General features: G+C 44.4%; 1 protein-coding gene across 1 annotated transcript; it reads right to left on the bottom strand.

The window, feature by feature from the left end:
- Window positions 1-4,645: 4,645 nt before the first annotated feature.
- LOC108928787 (sushi domain-containing protein 6) lies at window positions 4,646-14,310 on the bottom strand. The gene is made up of 5 exons (XM_029255765.1): window positions 14,158-14,310; window positions 10,755-10,861; window positions 10,032-10,229; window positions 7,264-7,405; window positions 4,646-7,133 (listed from the first exon to the last, which is right to left on the bottom strand). Exons 1-5 carry the CDS (start codon window positions 14,190-14,192, stop codon window positions 6,803-6,805), a joined length of 813 nt encoding a protein of 270 aa, XP_029111598.1. The 5' UTR covers window positions 14,193-14,310; the 3' UTR covers window positions 4,646-6,802.
- Between the last annotated feature and the right edge of the window lie 3,756 nt (window positions 14,311-18,066).

The raw sequence follows: 18,066 nt of genomic DNA, 5'->3' as shown, positions 1-18,066 counted from the left end.
ACTTTCATTCAAAGTTCATAACTGATCTTGCATCCAACTTGCCATGAAGTTCTATTATTCGATTGAAAAAAAAATTTAGATGTTTCATCCTTTCAGTGTGAACTGCTGCTTGGCCAGTGCTGGGTGGCCTTGTGCTGTGGTTCGGAACCTATCCAGGAGGGTTGGGGCTTGAAGCAGGGCCCCCCGTGGACAGGACCGCAGTGCGTCACAGAGCAATCGCACACACATTCTCTCAGATTTACACACAGGTACTTGTGAGTCACCGATTCACCTGTAACATATCATGCGGAAAACATCCAAACTCCACCCAAAAAGACAGTAGGATTGAAACAGATGTTTGAACCCAGAGCCCAGGGGCTGTGAGGCACCATCACGCCTTTAGAAAATTTTTTCACTGAATTAATCTGTGAGCATTTTAAAGCAACGTTAAACTCCAATATTTCTTAATGGTGAAACAATGATTCACCACAAACCATGTAGGCAGATACATAACTTAGAAAACTGTAACAGCATAAATATTAGACGTCCAGTTTTGAGGTGCTCCGAATCACAGATCAGATTTATTTCGGCCAAATATACGCGTGCACGCAAAGAATTTTGTAGTGAATTTTTATGAGCAGAGAGAGGTCTTAGAAAACTCAAAGCTTCGCTCATTGGAGCAGCACTGGACTGGACTGGTTCACAAGGCACCAGCAGCACAGCAGCAGACTGGAAGAAACCAGTTATTCACTTCGTTACTGGGACTTCAGTAGGTTTTTGGAGAAATTCTGTTTTGCCGAGTAAGTTTTGACACGAACAGTTTTACTGCAGTAAAGGAAAAAAAAATGTACTTTTACTCTGCCCAGTTTCTGTCACTCTTTTCTGTAACTTTTTGAACTTCCTCAGCTCCAAACTAAGCACGACGTCCACGGTTTTCACGTCTTAGTCCCAGTCAAGTTCACGGTGTCTCTTCGCTGTCAGCTGACTTCTTTCGTTGATTTCATTGGCTAAGTTGGCCGGCACTGAGACCAATCACAGTTTAGGATCGACCAGCCAGCGCAACAGCTGAGTTTCCTCCCGCTTGGATTGACAAGTTAGTTTGTTTGAGCACAGAGGTGAGAAATGTATGTGAATATGTTTAATATGTTAATATTTTTTCTGTATTGTGAGTACTGAGAAGTGTGAAACAGGCCTTTATTTTAGAAATGAATAGAAACGATTATTTATGTTAATATAAATATTAACAAATATAACTGTTAAAATTATACAAGTCAAAAATAAATCATATTCATAATCATAAGCACACAAAATATTATAAGTGAAGCATTTCAGTTATAACAACATACGAGTGAACTTTTTTTTGATTCGTGCAAGTGAACATTTAATTGTAGAACTAAGTTCTAGAAAGGAAATATCTGTCCATTAATGACAAGTGTTATGTTTATTAATACACTGCTTGCACGTGCACAGTAAAGCAGAAAGTGTGAAGGTCAGAAGTGGCAGTGCACCGATTTGTTTACAAGTTAACTTATTTCGCTCACTTTCACTAACCGTGTGTCCTGAGCAGGGTCGCAGCGGTCCGGAGCCTATCCCAGGATCACTAGGTGCAAGGCTGGGAAGGGATGTGGGGGGAGGGGGTACAGCCTGGAAGGGATACAGTCCTTCACATGGTAACCAATCTCACACACACACACACACACACACTGAAACAGCTTGTCCTGAGCGGGGTCGCGGTGAACCGGAGCCTAACCCGGCAACAGAGGCCGGAGGGTCGGAGGGGGAGGGGACACACCCAGGACGGGATGCCAGTCTGTCGCAGGGCACCCCGAGCGGGACTCGAACCCCAGACCCACCAGAGGGCAGGCACAGAACAAACCCGCTGCACCCCCACACCCCCACATCCCCCAAAAGTTGCATTAAATTACAATAAATGGCAAATAAGTTCACATGACTAGTCCTTTCTCAGCTGCCGGAAATGGATGGATGTACCTGAGTAGCGCACACATGTTTTCCTTATTTCCAGTAAGGCTGGGTGTTACATAACCTCAAAGTCAATATAACGTAAAAGTTGCATCGCTTTTCTCCCGCTTGCGCTCCACACATGTGCTGTTCCGCGTGTCTATGAACCGATGTCGATGTCACTGTACCTGAACTCCACAACCACTGTAAAAAAACATGTTACAGTCTGTTGTGTAGCCAGAGCTCCACCTTTTCACCAACTACGTAACCAGCTGCGTGTCCTTTCGCTACAGAACGTCAGCATTACTACTGGAACTTCGCTTCAGTATCTAAAAGTTAGACATTATTTAAGTAGCTGCGTTCAGCTGATGCCTAAGAGCGACTGCCTGGCTAGATAACTATACCGAGTGTGCTCGACTGACAGGGTAAATCAAGTTCACAGAACCCCACTAATCCTACAGGGTTTCATCTTTCTTTGGATTTGGAGCATCTGCACCAAATTGCCTTTCTCACTTCTACATTATTTCATACTTTGTGTCTGGGTTTTTTTCATTCTTTTCATAATGACTTGTAACCTAGAGGTTGCCTGGTTGAATCCCAATCCTCTAACTCCTGTACTTTCTTTGACAAAAGCGTCTACCCTGAACTTCTCCGGCACAAATTCTGCTTGTAAATCATTTTCGACAAATGGGTCAGCTAAATGACAAAAGGATTTTATCATTTTGTTTGGGGCAGCAAATAGCATAGTGTTTAGAGCAGTGGTCTTGCAGGACATTTGTTTCGATCCCTGCTCCTGCCGTAGTGCCCTGGATCAAGTTTTTACCAGGAATCACTGCACTGAAGTTACCCTACTGTATAAATCATTGTAAGTAATTTTATATACATATGCAAACCTAAAACTGTTTCACCACAAGCAAAGGGATCATATAAATCACGGTTAATAGTAACAGTTAGCAGGCTGTGTTTTTTTTATTGTTTTTACTGATCATTCTTTTTGACAATGCGTACTTCTGTTTGCACAGATGATTTAATTTTTACAAACTGCTTACTGTAATTGTTAGCACTGTAAAACATGGTTCTGCTGCTCTCCGGTTTTGTTTTTTCTCCTCGGTTGATATATAAAAACTCCATGGTCCTGCAGCAGGTAGCGCTGTTGTATCATAGCTCACTGAGTTTGACTCAGACATTGCAGAATTTATTTGCGTTCATAAGCTCTGTGTGGGTTTCTTTCCGGGCACTCTGGTTTCCTCCCGCATTCCAAAGACATGCTCTCTTGGTGACCTTCCTGTGTGACTGGCACCCTGTCCAAGGTTCACTCCATTTTCCATCCTAAGTCTAGCAGAAGCTTGAAAAACGCAGGGTGGATAAATGGACACAAAGCAAATGTTTGTTCCTCCCGTGATATTCAAGAAATGTCTTGAATGGCGGAATAGAACAGAGGAAAGGAATATCAATTCTGTCAGTCAAATTGTATGTCATAAATTACATTTTACAAACAAACTGTCAAAATGTTATATTTTATAGTGCAGAAACTGAAACTGCTGTTGTCAGTAAAGCGTTACTTTATTCCCTGAGCAGTACGAGAAGAATGTTTAGTAAGACCTGTTGGAAAGTGTCAGTAAGAGGCAGCTTTGAAGAGCACATCTGCAGGCGATCACAATAAGTCTCAGTCCCAGGTGAGGCCCCAGGTGACTGGCCGCTGTCTCCCGTAGTCAGACTAGAGCAGATTGGATGTAGCTTCTGTCTGTACACTGCCTCAGGATCAGCGTCTGGCTTCCGCAGGTCATCTGTGAGTGCGGCACCACAAGGTCAAATAGAGTCGTACGCATGATGTCGTTCTTACTCGCAATTTGTGTTTTATTCAGTTAGATAGGTGAAAGCTGACATGGTGGCACAGTGAGCAGCGCTGCTGTCTCACAGCACCTGGGTGGTGCGAGAGAATGTGGGTTCGATCCCTGCTCAGCCTGTGTGGAGTTTGTGTGTTCTTCCCCTGTCTGTGTGAGTGTGCTCTGGTTTCCTCCCACTCTCCAAAGACATGCTGTTCAGGTTCCCTCATAGTGTGTGAGTGATAGAGAGAGTGTGTTCCACTGATGTATGCTTTATGGAGATGAGCAGGATTCACATATCTGAGTTCCAGTAAGAGCTCTGATGGATGCATTCCATCCCAGTTACAGACACTTCATAGAAACATGTACACAAACCCACATAAAGCACAACAAAAGTTCTGTTTCATCTTCACCCTCATCCATAAGATAGTCCCGCAGCTTTGTGGCGATGTGGTGTTTGACCGCAACTGACACGCTTGTGTGTTGTGAGCAGTATTTAGTGCCAGGCGGTGTAACCATACACTGCGACACCCATACCGTTGTGATGAGTGTGAGTGGAAAGAGCACAACACCTGTCCACTGTCACCAGCTCTGTGACCTGCAACCACAATCTGGGGATCTGTAGCACTAAAGGCAGTGACAAAAAAGGCAATGCCACTATTTGACAAGACTAATATGTAATTCAACACCTTTCTTAGGTGCATCGGTGACATGGTGTATTCTAGTACCGTGCTCATTCGGTCAGTTGTCAACAACTGCTGGTCCCAAGCAGGGTCGCGACAAGCCGGAGCCTAACCGGGCAACGCAGGGCATGGGGCTGGAGGGGGAGGGGACACACCCAGGAGAGGACGCCAGTCCGTCGCAAGGCACCCCAAGCAGGGCTCAAACCCCAGACCCACCACGCCAGGCTGATATTTCTCTTTTTCATTTCAGGAACTCAAGAGTACTCCTGGGCAACAGGATTCTTGAGGATTTTGCATAAGAAGGAGACTTTTGGGAAGTCTGTGACTAGATGAGCCTTCGCAGTCTACAGCAGACTTCTTGAGGTGGAATGCCGTCAAAGAGTTATTGAGCTGCTTCGGGACACGTCCGCAAGAGATAGAGTTTATATGTAACACAAGGCAGTGACACACAGGCAGAGGAACGTTCATGAGCTTAGCGAATACAGGATGAATGAGTGTGGTTCATTTATAACCTTTGACTCAGTCAGCGAGTGGCCGGTGGCCCGAAAAGTAGTGCTGGTGCCTCACAGCTCCTTGGCTGAAGGTTTGGATCTGAGCTGGACTCGGGCTGTCTCTGTGGAGTGTGTATTGGGGACGTCCAATAGCACCAAGGCATGTTTCAGGTTAACTATGAACCTAAATTGCCCTTAGCGTATGCTTGTGGTTGCCCCGGTAACTAGGAATTCCATCCAGGCTGTACCACACCTTGCCTCCTGGGACTGAATCCAGACCGCTGGGATCCTGCACCGGGCCCCGAACCCTGCACACTCCAGTCCTCCTGTCATTATCGCAAAACCTTTGTCCAATGTCCGTCCTGTCGCTGTGGTTCGGAGCATATCCCAGAAGCAGAGGGCAGCCAGGACAGGCTGCCAGTCCGTCATAGGGAACTCGCTCAGACGCACACACTCATTCACAAACGCACACACACGCTGAGGGCAGTTAGGTCATCGGTTCACCCCAAACGCGTTTGGACCGTGGGAGGAAAGCGGCGCAAACACAAGAACACGGAAAGAGACGCGATCAATCCCGCATCCAAATCCACAGCTCAGGAGCCGTGAGGCACCAGTGCTACCCACCGTGACACACGCCACCCTGCACACTTCACCATAGTACATTTATTCTCTTAAAATGTACTTTTGCGCCCCCTTGTACCGAGAAATTGCGTTCATAGACAATCCATAAGTGCTCTTTCAGTTACCAGGCTGTTTACATTGTATTCCCGCTAGAAATTAGTCCCTGTGGTTCTTGGTGACCATTTGACACACTAGTCCAAGTTAGAGGTTAACATAAAAGCTAATGCATCGCTGAGCAAGAAAGAAGGGCTTGATCTTACTTTCTTGTGTAAAAAGCAATGCGGTGTGTTTCATTCTAGTGTGAGAGGACACAAGTGAACCCAGGCAGAAACATATCCGGTATAATTAATTATATGTTTATTTTATAGCAATTTGTATACAAACTTCATTATGTAAATTTTACATTAGAAATATATTAGCTCTTTAGTTTCATTAATAAAAAAGGAAAGCACATTCAATGTCTTAAGTAGATACATACACACCGGTATTTTTGGGCTGCTCGGTCAATAATTATACGCAGCAAATACAAAAGCAAAGGAGTGAAACAAGCTTTCCACAAGAGAGACAATGAATGGAAATGCAGGTTCTTCCAATCTCTGCACCCTCAGGTTGCGTACTCTAGTGCCAAAGCTGTAGATGGGCGGCTGGTTGAGGAGGAGGAAGCGAAGGGTGGAGGAAACGATAGAGATTCACCGCAAGTCCCATCTCCATGACAACTTCCTGCCATCCACTGCCTGCGGCACCATGTTACTTATTGCTGGCGACAGGCTCGGAGGAAAACCGAAGCGCACAAAAACAAGGTTTCATTTGCACAAATACGTAACGCGGGCTTCCCCTCATAATCAATGCACGGGCACGCACTTACTCGACATAATCTGCTTTTAAAGCAGCCATTGTCTCTTTTCACTTGCACAAACAACAATCTCACTGATCGCGACTCGGTCCCGTCACTGACAGGATAACAGCGTTCAAGTTCCCAGCGCTCTGCTGGAAACAAACTGCAAAACCAGTACAGACATCACTTACACACCTATTTGGGTGGCTTGCATTGAGTCTCCGCAGACTGTCAGTATCTCGATCCGAACAATGGTTTCAGGCTACTAGTTTTACCAGGTACAAGACCACCCAAAGCCAAAATGAATGCAGTGGTTCAGCCTTAACAGGCTCGAAGTGCACTATCATAGCAGTAACAACTAGTAGAGTTACGAGTAGAAGCTAATCATCAGATCAGCAAACGCCATGTCTAGTTGTCCTTGTCTTCAGAAAGGACGATCTGTAGTGCTCGTCTGTCCCCTGCTCTCTGGCTCTCTCGGGGCCGGCCCTGTACTTCTTCGTAGGGGGGTGGCGGTGCCTCCGTGCTCTGGCCGAAAGGCTGGAGAGGACTGCTTGGCTCTGACGAATCTTGACGTAAGGGCGGGTTTTGCCCCGAATTCTCCTGGGCCAACAGGAGCTGTGTGGGTCCTCTACAGGGCGGCAAACGCTGGCCCCAGCTCCCGTAGACTGCCTCCTCGTAAGTGGGCAGAGAGATGGGCAATCCATCCACCATGAGGTCCATCTGGTCAGAGGATCGCCTACTGAAAATACCACATTGAGGGGGTTGTCAAGAGAAGGTCTTAGAATGATTCCCGACAAAGAATAAAGCATTGTGTGCGGTGCTGGGGAAATCAGCTACACCAGATTACGGCTTGGTACAAATTCTGTTACCTGTGTGAGTGACAGGGGTAGAGGCGCGACTTGATCACCATGCAGGCTGTGGTGGTAAGCAGAAAGATGGATACGCCAATGGCTGTCGTGGCAACACTTGGCAGAGGCTGGATATCTCCATCTTCCGCATTAATGTTTGTATCTGCGTAGAAAAACACAATTACTACAGTTAGTTACTCTATGACAGCAGTTATAATGGTGATAATGCTAGTTATTTTACTGAAACTCACATGACACTCCCCACAATTAATTTTGGAGGGGTAACAGTTCAATATTTTTCTGTGACGCAGTATGTTTCTTTGCATTTTAATCGCATAATAGGAAAAAAGGCTACATAAAGTGGTAAATACTAACTTCCTGTTCTCACTCTTGGTTTCCTGCCTTGCTGTGGTGAGGAAGCGTAAAAATCAGCGGTGAGTTTAAAAAAAGTGTAAGTACCAGCCCTGGATGTTGCATCTGACGTTTATTTCGGAAGTTCTCTATTTTATCAAATAGAGAACGTATTGTGACAGAACTACTTCTCCAGACCATGGCGATATCCCACCTGCACGACTGCAACTCTCGCCTGTCTGGCCTTCCTGCTACTTGTCAAACCTCTACAGCTGATACAGAACGCTGCTGTGCAAGTTGTGTTTGACTTGCCCAAGTGTTCCCATGTATGTCCCCTCCTCATCTCTCTGCATTGCCTTCCTATAGCTGCCCGCATCAGATTCAAGACTCTGGTTGCACCCTAGAAAAGCATCAATGGATCTCTTCCCCCAGTATCTACAAGACCTGATCATTTGCTACACCCAAACACACTGCCACACTTCTCCACCTCTGCCCACTTGGCGCTTCCATGCACGAGAGGTCAAAATCAAAAACGCGAAGGTTTCCGGTTCAGGCTCCGATACGGTGGAATGATCTCACCCTCTAAACTCGGAACTGCTGAATCTCTCTCTACAATTTTAGAAGGGTCTTAAAACTAACCTCTTCTGGACTCAGTTCTCCCATGATCTCTGCATGTTAACATGTAAATGTTTGTGTTCAATATTTTTTTTTTATATCTGCTGAATAATAGGTAAATCTTTTTGCAGCTACTCATATGATGTACATTGATTCATATGGTGGAATGTGACAAACTGACTCTAGAATCACGTGTTAGCATCCAAATCTCTCCTTCTGTTGATGTAGTGAATTCATTGTATTTTTTTCTCTGTGATGTACGTCGCTTTGAAGAAAAGCATCTGCTAAATGAATAAACGTAAATGTAAATACTTTCATTCTCAACAAAATACTTTGGAATAATCCTGGACTACTGACATTGGTCTGTGGAATACTCTCCTGCTTTCTTGTAATTTGTTCTATGTGTTCGTTAACGAAATTCATGAAAAATCTCAGTGGATTCCGTAATACAAATTTTTTCTGTCTGACATTTGACTGATAGCCATGTCTGACACGGTATCCAAGCCTACCTGGAGTGGCCGAAAGACCAAATAATTTGTGGCCTTCCTAACATCATGCTGCAACCACAGAGCAGTATTCCTGATAATTTTGTCTGTTACCCAATATGTATATCTGACTTTTTAAAAGTGGAAGTCATTGAAAACAGCCTTGAAGAAAGCTATCAGTTAAAAGTAATAGGAAAGAAATCAAAGAATAGCCTGAGAAACACTCACTCTTGGTGAGTGTTAAAAATTTTACAATATTTAATGAGGAAAATAGATATAGCTCCAAAGCAATAAATGGAGAGATGAGAGTGTATACTAGAAGGCTGAAGAAATCTGGGCATTTATAGACAAAATATTAACCAAGCTTACACTTATGGAAGGGGCCTTGAAGAACCCTACTGTGCTCACAGGAGCTCAGACACTTATATTTATTAATTTAGCTGACGCTTTTCTCCAAACCTACCTACAACGGTTCACTGATTTATACAACTGGGTAATTTTCACTGGAGCAATTTAGGATAAGTACCTTGCTCAAGCATAAAGGAGCTAGGATCCAAAACTGCGGGTCCAAAGGCAGCAACTCCAACCACTATGCCAGCAGTTGCCCCTTTAGACCCTATTCCCACCTCCTGGATTATCAGCCACATGTAAGTCATGGACAAGCACCAGGTACAGCCAAAGATCCCCAAGTTAACAGAATTTGGGAAAAACAAACAGTAAGCTAGGCTTTGGAACCATGCAGAGCTGTTATTTTGTTGTGATTTTCTGTTGTGGCCAAAATGTTTTTGTTGTGTTGGGCAATAAAACACCCAAAGTCTAACCTTTCCCATCACACACCTTGTCATTCCCTGGACCCTGGGAACACTTTGACATATCACACGTACCATAGCCAGAAGACTGAGTAACAATGAGGAAAACCCCACCGACACGGTTAGTGCGACACCTGTATATGCACTGATCTCAATCAACACCTTGTTCAGTTTGCTAACACATTATTTACTGTCTTCATTTATTCAGGTAGCTGACTTTTTTTTTCCAAAGCAGCTTACTATGGTAGGTTTCCAGGCTACCCCACTAACAGTTCTTTACCCAGTTATACGACTGGCTAATTTTTACTTGAGCAATTCAGGATAAGTGCCTTGATCAAGGATACTACAGCAGGAGCAGAATTCAAATATGTGTCTTTCAAACCCAAGGCGAAACAAGTTGGCTTTAAAGAACGAAGTTTAATGCTAAAACAAAATAAAAAAGTAATTTAAACATTCCTAAATAAATGTTATGTAAAATATGCACCTACATTGTGTGTCAAATCTCTTGACACAAATGCCTCTTTCTTACTTGGGTTAGGAATGCAGGTGGGCACATTGGGTGTCCATATTCCATGAAGACAACGAGAGTTATGGGGGCGTCCTGGAATGTAGAAACCCGGCTCGCAAAAATAGTGGATGGTGGTCTTGTGAGGATAGCCACGGCAGGGCGACGGCTCACAGCGGAACCCTCCATGTTCCGGGATCACAGGGTGACTGCAGTTCTTGGCTGAGGAAGATGAACAAAAAGGGGTTACCAACCCAGCATCAGGGTTCGTGTCATACCAGGTTGAGCTCAAAAGTGCAGAGATGGACGGAGATGAGCAAAGTTAGTCAGCACAAACACTAGTTCTTGGAAAGTAGGTGTGTAGGTGAAAGGTTAGCATAGATGAATTACGTAGATGCACATTTTTCTTCAAATTCTGAGTGGTGGACGCAGCACAGCTCGCAATGTTTTATCTTCTGGAAGAAAATGGGTCACCCAAGGGGAACTGGTATGAGTTTGTGGTTCTACTGCTTACAAGTCAAGCCCAGAAAGGTTTCACGGAGGAGGGTTGTATGGTACACATTGTTTCTGGATGACGCTGTTTACTTTCTGCTTTCTGATAGAGGCAAAGAAGAATGCAACAGCCCTTAATGAAGATCCATCTGAACTAGAAGACCTAGTGCAGTGGAATAGCTGTTGATGTAGTACTATGGTGCTGATGTATGTGGTAATGATGCACGTGTATATGGTCTGTTTGTAAGGTATTACCTGAGGCAAGGTCTGGCAGGATGAACACAATTAGGATGACACAGCCTAGGGATGAGGGCATGAATTTCCATAGCGATGGCCCACACGGAGACATAAATAAAGGCTTCCTGCAGATAAAGCAAACATCGGTTAAAGTCACAACAAAGTCCATTCATGCTAAATGATGTACACGTCCAAAGTCAGCTGTCATGACTGTAGAAGACGTCCATACAGATATATATTCCTACCTCAATGGGAGCCCTCTACACTTATTCTCAACATACTGGCTCACCGGTAAACAGTTTCTTTATACGCACATGTGGAAAAAACACCAGTGTAGATGTAGGTGTGAAGATCACTTTGCTCCCACACCTACTTCTGCCTTGTTGTGGTCGCATATTGAAAGTAGGGACCTGCCCCACACCCAGAACTAATGTCAACTCAAACTGTTCTGTGCAGTAAAGCTGAATATGTCATGGGTCATCACCTGAGAACCCCATCCATCTCCGTGACACCTATATCTAGTGCAGTCGCACAACTACACCACAGAGCATCCTGTTCGAAAATTACATTAGCTTTCAGAAACCCTGATCAACACAAATAACACTGGCTCAGATATACAAGGGTTCGCTTCTGTTTGTGATGTGGTTTTGGTTGCCATCAGCACCAGTCACCTCTGTAGTCTCTCAGCCAACACCTGCTCCCACCAAGGAGTGGCTTCACCTACATGGTTCAGCAAAGTGCTGCTGCAGCATAGGAATCCAGCAGTAAAGTGCACTGCATACCTTTTGTATCAGTAAAAATATTGTGGATATTTTAATAAAGCCCTATACACTTCTAGGGTCTCCCTCATTTCATTAATGTGAAGTGTATTCCATAGAAACGTAACATCTCCCCAACTTCCAACTTTAGCCGAAACTTTAGTTTTGAGACAAGACAGATTGCTTCATCTCAGTACTTGAGCTGATTTGATATTAAGCTTCATGCTGAATGTAAAATAAAAGTTATAAATTAATGCAGCAAAAAACTACTAGTTACTAATTTCTAAGGCAGGCTTTCACCTCTGTCAATCATTGATTTCACCGCAAGCCACCTAATGTTTCTTTTCTGGACGATGTATTACTGTGGCCTACAAGGCAAGCGGAGCAAAGCAGGACCAGGATGGGCTCTCTTAGTGACTGTCCAAGTGTCCCAGCGCTCCCGCACCTGTCTCACTGGAGCCAGCTGTTTGTGTGTGAGTGACAGAGAGAGTGTGTTCCACTGATGTATGGATGAGTGACCCATTGTAAGTAGTGTATCCAGCAGTGTAAGTCACCTTGGTGAATAAAGTGTGTGGGCTGGTAACACTACACAGAGTTCATTGGAAGTCGCTTTGGGGAAACAAGTGTTTGCTAAGTGAATAAATGTAAATGTAAATAAATGTGTGTGCGCCCATCCCCCATGACACAGGCGCTCATCACACATACAGACATTCACTGATGCACACTTTTGGAAAGCAGGCCAAAGATTTCAATCTCAGTTTATTTTTGTACAGCGCTCTTCTCGCTGGAGCTCACAGAACGCTAGCCCCAGGGCAGGAACTCGGTGCCCAGCCAGTTATGGTGGCTTTTTTGTCTCGTTCGGTTCGGTTCAGACTGGTCGCCACTCCCAGCAGGTGCACATACAAACAGCGCACAGGCTGGCAACACACAACGTTTCAGTTCGTGCTCGTCTGAAACACTGAATTGGTCTCTCCCGCATACACCATTGATGTGTGGTTTCGGCTTGCGCTGAAGCAAGCGGAGAAAAGCTCTAAGTATTGAGACAAGCTGTAACCTCAAAATAAAGAGAACTGATCACAACCAGCAGGAAGTACAGTGACCTCTGACTCCTAAGGGCCAGTCCAATGTCCCTCCTACTGTACCATACTGTAGTGTACAGTACCTTGGGTTTGGATGGGGCAAAGAAGGACACAGAGGTAGTATTTATCTTGAATGACTTACTTGAACACTAGCACCAGGGAAAGGATACTCTCAGTCCAAGGACACAGTTTCCTCTAGCACTCAAGGCTCTCTCCCAACACACTTGTCACCCCATCATTTTCCCCAGAAGTGCCCCCAGTGGTTGCACACTCACATTTCACATTATTCCCCACAATGCAACTCTTTACATTAGCTAGGTTTCCCTCCTAAAACAGTAACGCAAGTCCTTACAGTACTGTACTACAGTGGCCCCAAGTACAGTATTTACCTTCAATTGCCCACTACTAGTAATACTCAATTTACCCTGCTGGATAAGTGGGTAAATCACTGTGTACCGCTTCGTGTACAACAAGAGCAACACTGCGCGTGAGCTTGGACAACCGTTTCCTCCACAAAAGAAGGAATAAGAGTTGAAGTGCGAATTTATACGAGATTAAATGCACGGAGAAGAACAAAACTGTGGTCACGGTAAAGAAGAGTATCAAGTGAAGCGGTGTGTACGAGCCGTTTTCCACAACATCGTCAAGCCGCGAGCACCGCCGCCGCGCTCAGTTCGGCCGCTGACGAGCCACGCGCAGCATCTTCCGTTTTCACTCGGTCCCTCCGTCCCAAGCGCCGCCGGCAATGAAACGGGGACTGGAACAGACGGCGAACGAGGCGGCGCAGCTGCTGCCCGGCCAGTGATGCAGCTGTTTCAGTTTAACTGTACCGTGTTACGGACTGTCATGAAACTTGGTGTCCGCTGACGTAATGTGTCTGCAACACACCATGCCATGGCATCGGAAAAAATGCCAGCGCAACGGCCCCTTCAATATATTGGAACCCTAGCCTAACGTACCGTTTTAGGAACGGAGTGTGTTCCGGACTCCGTCGCGCCAACGTCTGCAGTGCATACCATAAATTCCGCATTTCGACACTTAATAGCAGCAGCAGCAAACCGCCACATCGTCATCACAACTTAAACACAATCTCTACTACAGGTCCCTTAAACCGCCAGAGGGGATATTTTCTTCATAGCCTTAAAACCTATCGGAATGGAGATATATATAGAATAAAGCTGTGTCCATATAGATACGCTCTCGCGAGTAATGTCACGTCACGAGTGAGCCGGTCTCGCGCTGCCGCCTGTTTAAAGGTCCCTAAGTTGAGCCTTGTGTTGTGTGCGATCGGCGCTGCATCTAATTAGACAGGTTTCCCGCAAACGAGTGACACGGGAGGAATAAGCTTGTGTGGCTTATTCCTCCACTGTCACTCGTTTCTGTTTGCTCTATAGGCTACTGCACATTTCCACGCCGAAATGCAACGGCATTGACAGCTTTTTTGCTTATCCGATGATGCAGAACGCAGATGATAAAATGGGTACGGCATGATTTATACCTGATTCACCCTTTTTTACTGCGCTCCTTCAATATGTTCAAATGCAGCGTCGATACGGGCCGCCAAAGTGGTGAGGTTAAGCTCACCTGAGATGTTTAGTGGCCCCCGGGATCAATGGCATCAAGATGGAATAGCGCGGCTCACAGGGATGAGAGCGCGCTCCCTGGCTTCGACGTAACGCTGCTGTAGGAATCAAGTCCACAACCTGCTGGGTCGGAGCGCTCCTCGGTGAGGATGGAGGATGGAGGATGGGACGGTACGTACGGGTGATGGGTGGATGGAGCGGAGTGCGGAGTGCTGAGCGCTGCTGCCGTCCCGTAGCGTAGGCGAGCTGCTGGGGGTTGGGTCGCAGCCCCTTTCCCGGAGGTGATGATCGACGCGGCTCCGCCCACATCGCCTCCCGTCACCGGAACAGCACCAAAGTAGCGCTCCTTCAGTTTCTGTCCATGACATGTTGCGTGTTTGCCGAGCTTCACGTGGCCGCCCGTCCGCCTTGCTGTATTTTTCCTGTTAGGATGCGATCGTTTTGAAAAAGCGGCGCGGAGAACAGAAGCGCTGCACTGCCGCGCCACTTCCACTTGTGTGGTCCGTCTCCCTTCTGTCTTTTCTGAACGGGTCTCCGTAGAGTTTCAGGAATCCAGAGTAAACATGAGCTCTGCGTGGGAAAGTAACACGTCGGTGTCACCAATTGGACGTAAGCGAACGACCCCATACGAGAACTTTTTTTTTTTTTCTTTTTTTTTCTTTTTCTGTGTTCATAGGTTGAACAGCTGAGGCTCAAACTCGCTGGATGAGAATTTCGTTACTGTTCACTGTGGTGGACGTGCCCGCTTAAGTTAATACTGTCATAAATACACTGTACAGTGTGAATTTACTGTAAAGTGGGACGTGCACCGGCTTCCATCGCATAGCAGTAAACAGTATTTATGGGCAGACAACGGTGCCTTCGGCTATAACCATCAAATTGTGTATTTAATCAGAATCAGAATCAGAATCAGAACGAGCTTTATTGCCAAGTATGTTCGCACATACAAGGAATTTGTCTTGGTGACAGGAACTACCACAGCACAGACAGAATGACAGTGACAAGACAGGTGAGAAGATAGAGTATGTGAGCAAGGGATAAAAAATATAAAGTACCCAATATACAAAAATAATCACTAGATAGAAATGCAAGGGAGTGTGAGTAAGAGATATGTGATAAATAGTTATAAATATAAATAGCATTATGTATTGCACGGTTTACTCTCTAGGGGAGAGATTTAGCTGTTCGTGAGGTAGATGGCCTGAGGAAAGAAACTTTTCTTGTGCCTGGCTGTCCTGGTGCTCAGTGCTCTGTAGCACCAGCCAGATGGCAAGGGTTCGAAGAGGAAGTGGCCTGGATGCGAGGGGTCTAGAATGATTTTGCTAGCCCTTTTACTGACTCTGGACGAGTGCAGTTCTTGGAGAGCTGGGGGGGATGTGCCGATGATTCTTCCAGCAGTCCGAACTATCCGCTGCAGTCTTCTGATGTCTGACTTAATAATAAGTAGCAAATGAAAATTAGACGACGTGTTAAAACATTTGGAAATGATCCTAAATAAATACATGCAGGCTATAATCAGTCATAAAATACTGGGTTCCAAGTGTCTCTGGTTTCCTTACCCATTCTTAATAATAATAATAATAATAATAATAAGAGCTTCATATGACGGATGTAGCCGTTACGTAATGTGATCCAGACCTGCGTGGGCCTGGAACGCATAAATACACTGCAGTGAGCAGACTGCGTGGGGGCGGCTCGATTTAACACTGAGCTCTGGGCTCTGATCCTCACACACTCATCACACACTCCTCTCACTCTCCGCAGGCCCTACGTTCGTCACACACTCCTCCCACACCCTTCAGCTGTACACCCTACTCTCACACACTTGACACACTCCTCTCACACTCCACATCCATCACACACTGCTTTCACTGGTTTCATGGGCTCCACGTTCATCATACACTCCTGTCACGCTATTATCACAATGGGAAAGTGCTGTTTGCACAGTTCCACCGCTTTCAACACACTTTACTGCACATGGTGGGGCAGTTACAACACATTTTGTAACTGCTTGTGTCAAGAAATTGTCTCATCTGGGGGAACTCAACGTACAGTACCTGCAACTTCAGTTCATTTGCTGGAAACTAGTTTTTTTCTTTTCTCATTTAGCATTTAATTAAGAGGTTGGACCAGGAGATGAAATGCTGTGTCTGTCCAGCTCTTCTGCAGCATTTCCCAGAGATGTAGGACACTTGTGTTACTTTGCTTTCATTCCTCTGTCCAGGTTGCCCAGCTGTGCTCACACTTTCGACTCGTGTTGTACACCAAGTAGATGCTAAAACTTCTTTCCAAAGTGTCACCTTTGTTGCTATTTGCTAAACATTAACTGACATCCATAACAGCAATGATGATCTGATTTATTTTTAAAATTGTATTTGGCTGATGTTTCATTATTTGGAAAACAAAACATGGGATTTATGTTGTTAAATAATGTTCTCATTAAGCAGCCTCAGGCTATTGGTCTTAAATCATGTCTTAAGTCTTGACCTGTCAACCTGATCGGTCTATTTCACAGTCATATTTGACTGTCACACGGAGAGATGTCTAAGATAAAGGACAGAACATTTCAGTTAAAGAAGGGTACAGTATTTGCGATTGTTTTCCACTTAATGTTTTTTTTTTTTTTAATAGCAGTGTAAAATCTAAATCAGTAACCAAAGACGTGATTTATGATTACATGAAATGTGAGCGTCAGCAATGTTGCTCTGTAAACGATAAAGCAAATCACAGAAAGGACTCTGGGAATCAGCAATACACATTTCCAGAGGAAAACAAGCAGTGACTCAGCCTTAACAAGCTGTGCTTCTTTCAGCACATTTTAATATTAAACCAGCTCTTGTATAAAGACGGCTAGTTAAGTGCATTCAAGACAGTTTAAGGATATAGCAGTTTTAAAAAAAAGTTTTACACATGTAAAACTACCAGCCATTACATTGACCACCTTCTGCGTTTTTGAAAGCGAACAAATGTATTTGCAGCTGTCCTTGGTTCTCAGAACAATAGCAAAAAAATCACATTTTTATTTGAAATATGGTGCTTGAGACAGGGCATAACCCCACTGGTTGAAAGTAGTTATTGATTAGAAATACCTAAAAACACCAGCATGTGTCTGAAGCATTTCATTTTGGCTAAATAGGGTTCATTGAAATTGGAACCTACAGCTGTACTTTAGATGTAAATAAAAGAACTTGAATACATTAAACACCGGAATCATGTAAAACCAACGGCTCACCAAGAACTGTCCACAAAGACAATATTGTGTAATTTGAACATACACTGCAAAGTCCTTTTCAAATATCACCCCAAGAGTGGTAACAAATCCAAAGTGTTTAAGAACCCACTTTTTAAGTCTAATTATTGAACAATCACAAATCTTATTTTTAATTTAAAAAAAAAAAAAAAAAAAAAAGCTAGGCAAAAACCATCAGGCACCATTCTTGGGTGAGAGAACAGTAAACCAAAGATGTTCCGCTTCCTATTCCTGAATTTCTGTCGTCTCTTTATAGCTCAGGACTGTTAGATTCTACCGTTTCTTTCTGCTATTTGGTTATTGGATTTCCTAAAATTTTTGCATGCAATTTATTTCCATGATTTTAACAGAAATATTATGTTGAGAAGATAGCCGAAGTAATTTATGCAAGATCTGAACATGAACTTTTGAAAGAGCAGTTTGTTGGCAACCTGATACATTTTATTTAAAAAATATACATTATTCATTTTGCAGACAGTTTCCTCTAAAGCAATTCACAATTTTGGATTTGTATAATCAGCTGCTTAGAATTGTTCACCTATTTATATATCTGGGTATCTCAGGATCAGTACTTTATTCAATGGTAAATCAGAGTGGAATTCAAACCTGGGTCTTTTGATGGCTCTGTGAAAGTATTTGAATCTTTTGTACCGAAAACAG

Source organism: Scleropages formosus, chromosome 10, assembly GCF_900964775.1.
Source record: "Scleropages formosus chromosome 10, fSclFor1.1, whole genome shotgun sequence".
NCBI lineage: Eukaryota > Metazoa > Chordata > Actinopteri > Osteoglossiformes > Osteoglossidae > Scleropages > Scleropages formosus.
This window is presented reverse-complemented; position numbering and strand designations above follow the sequence as displayed.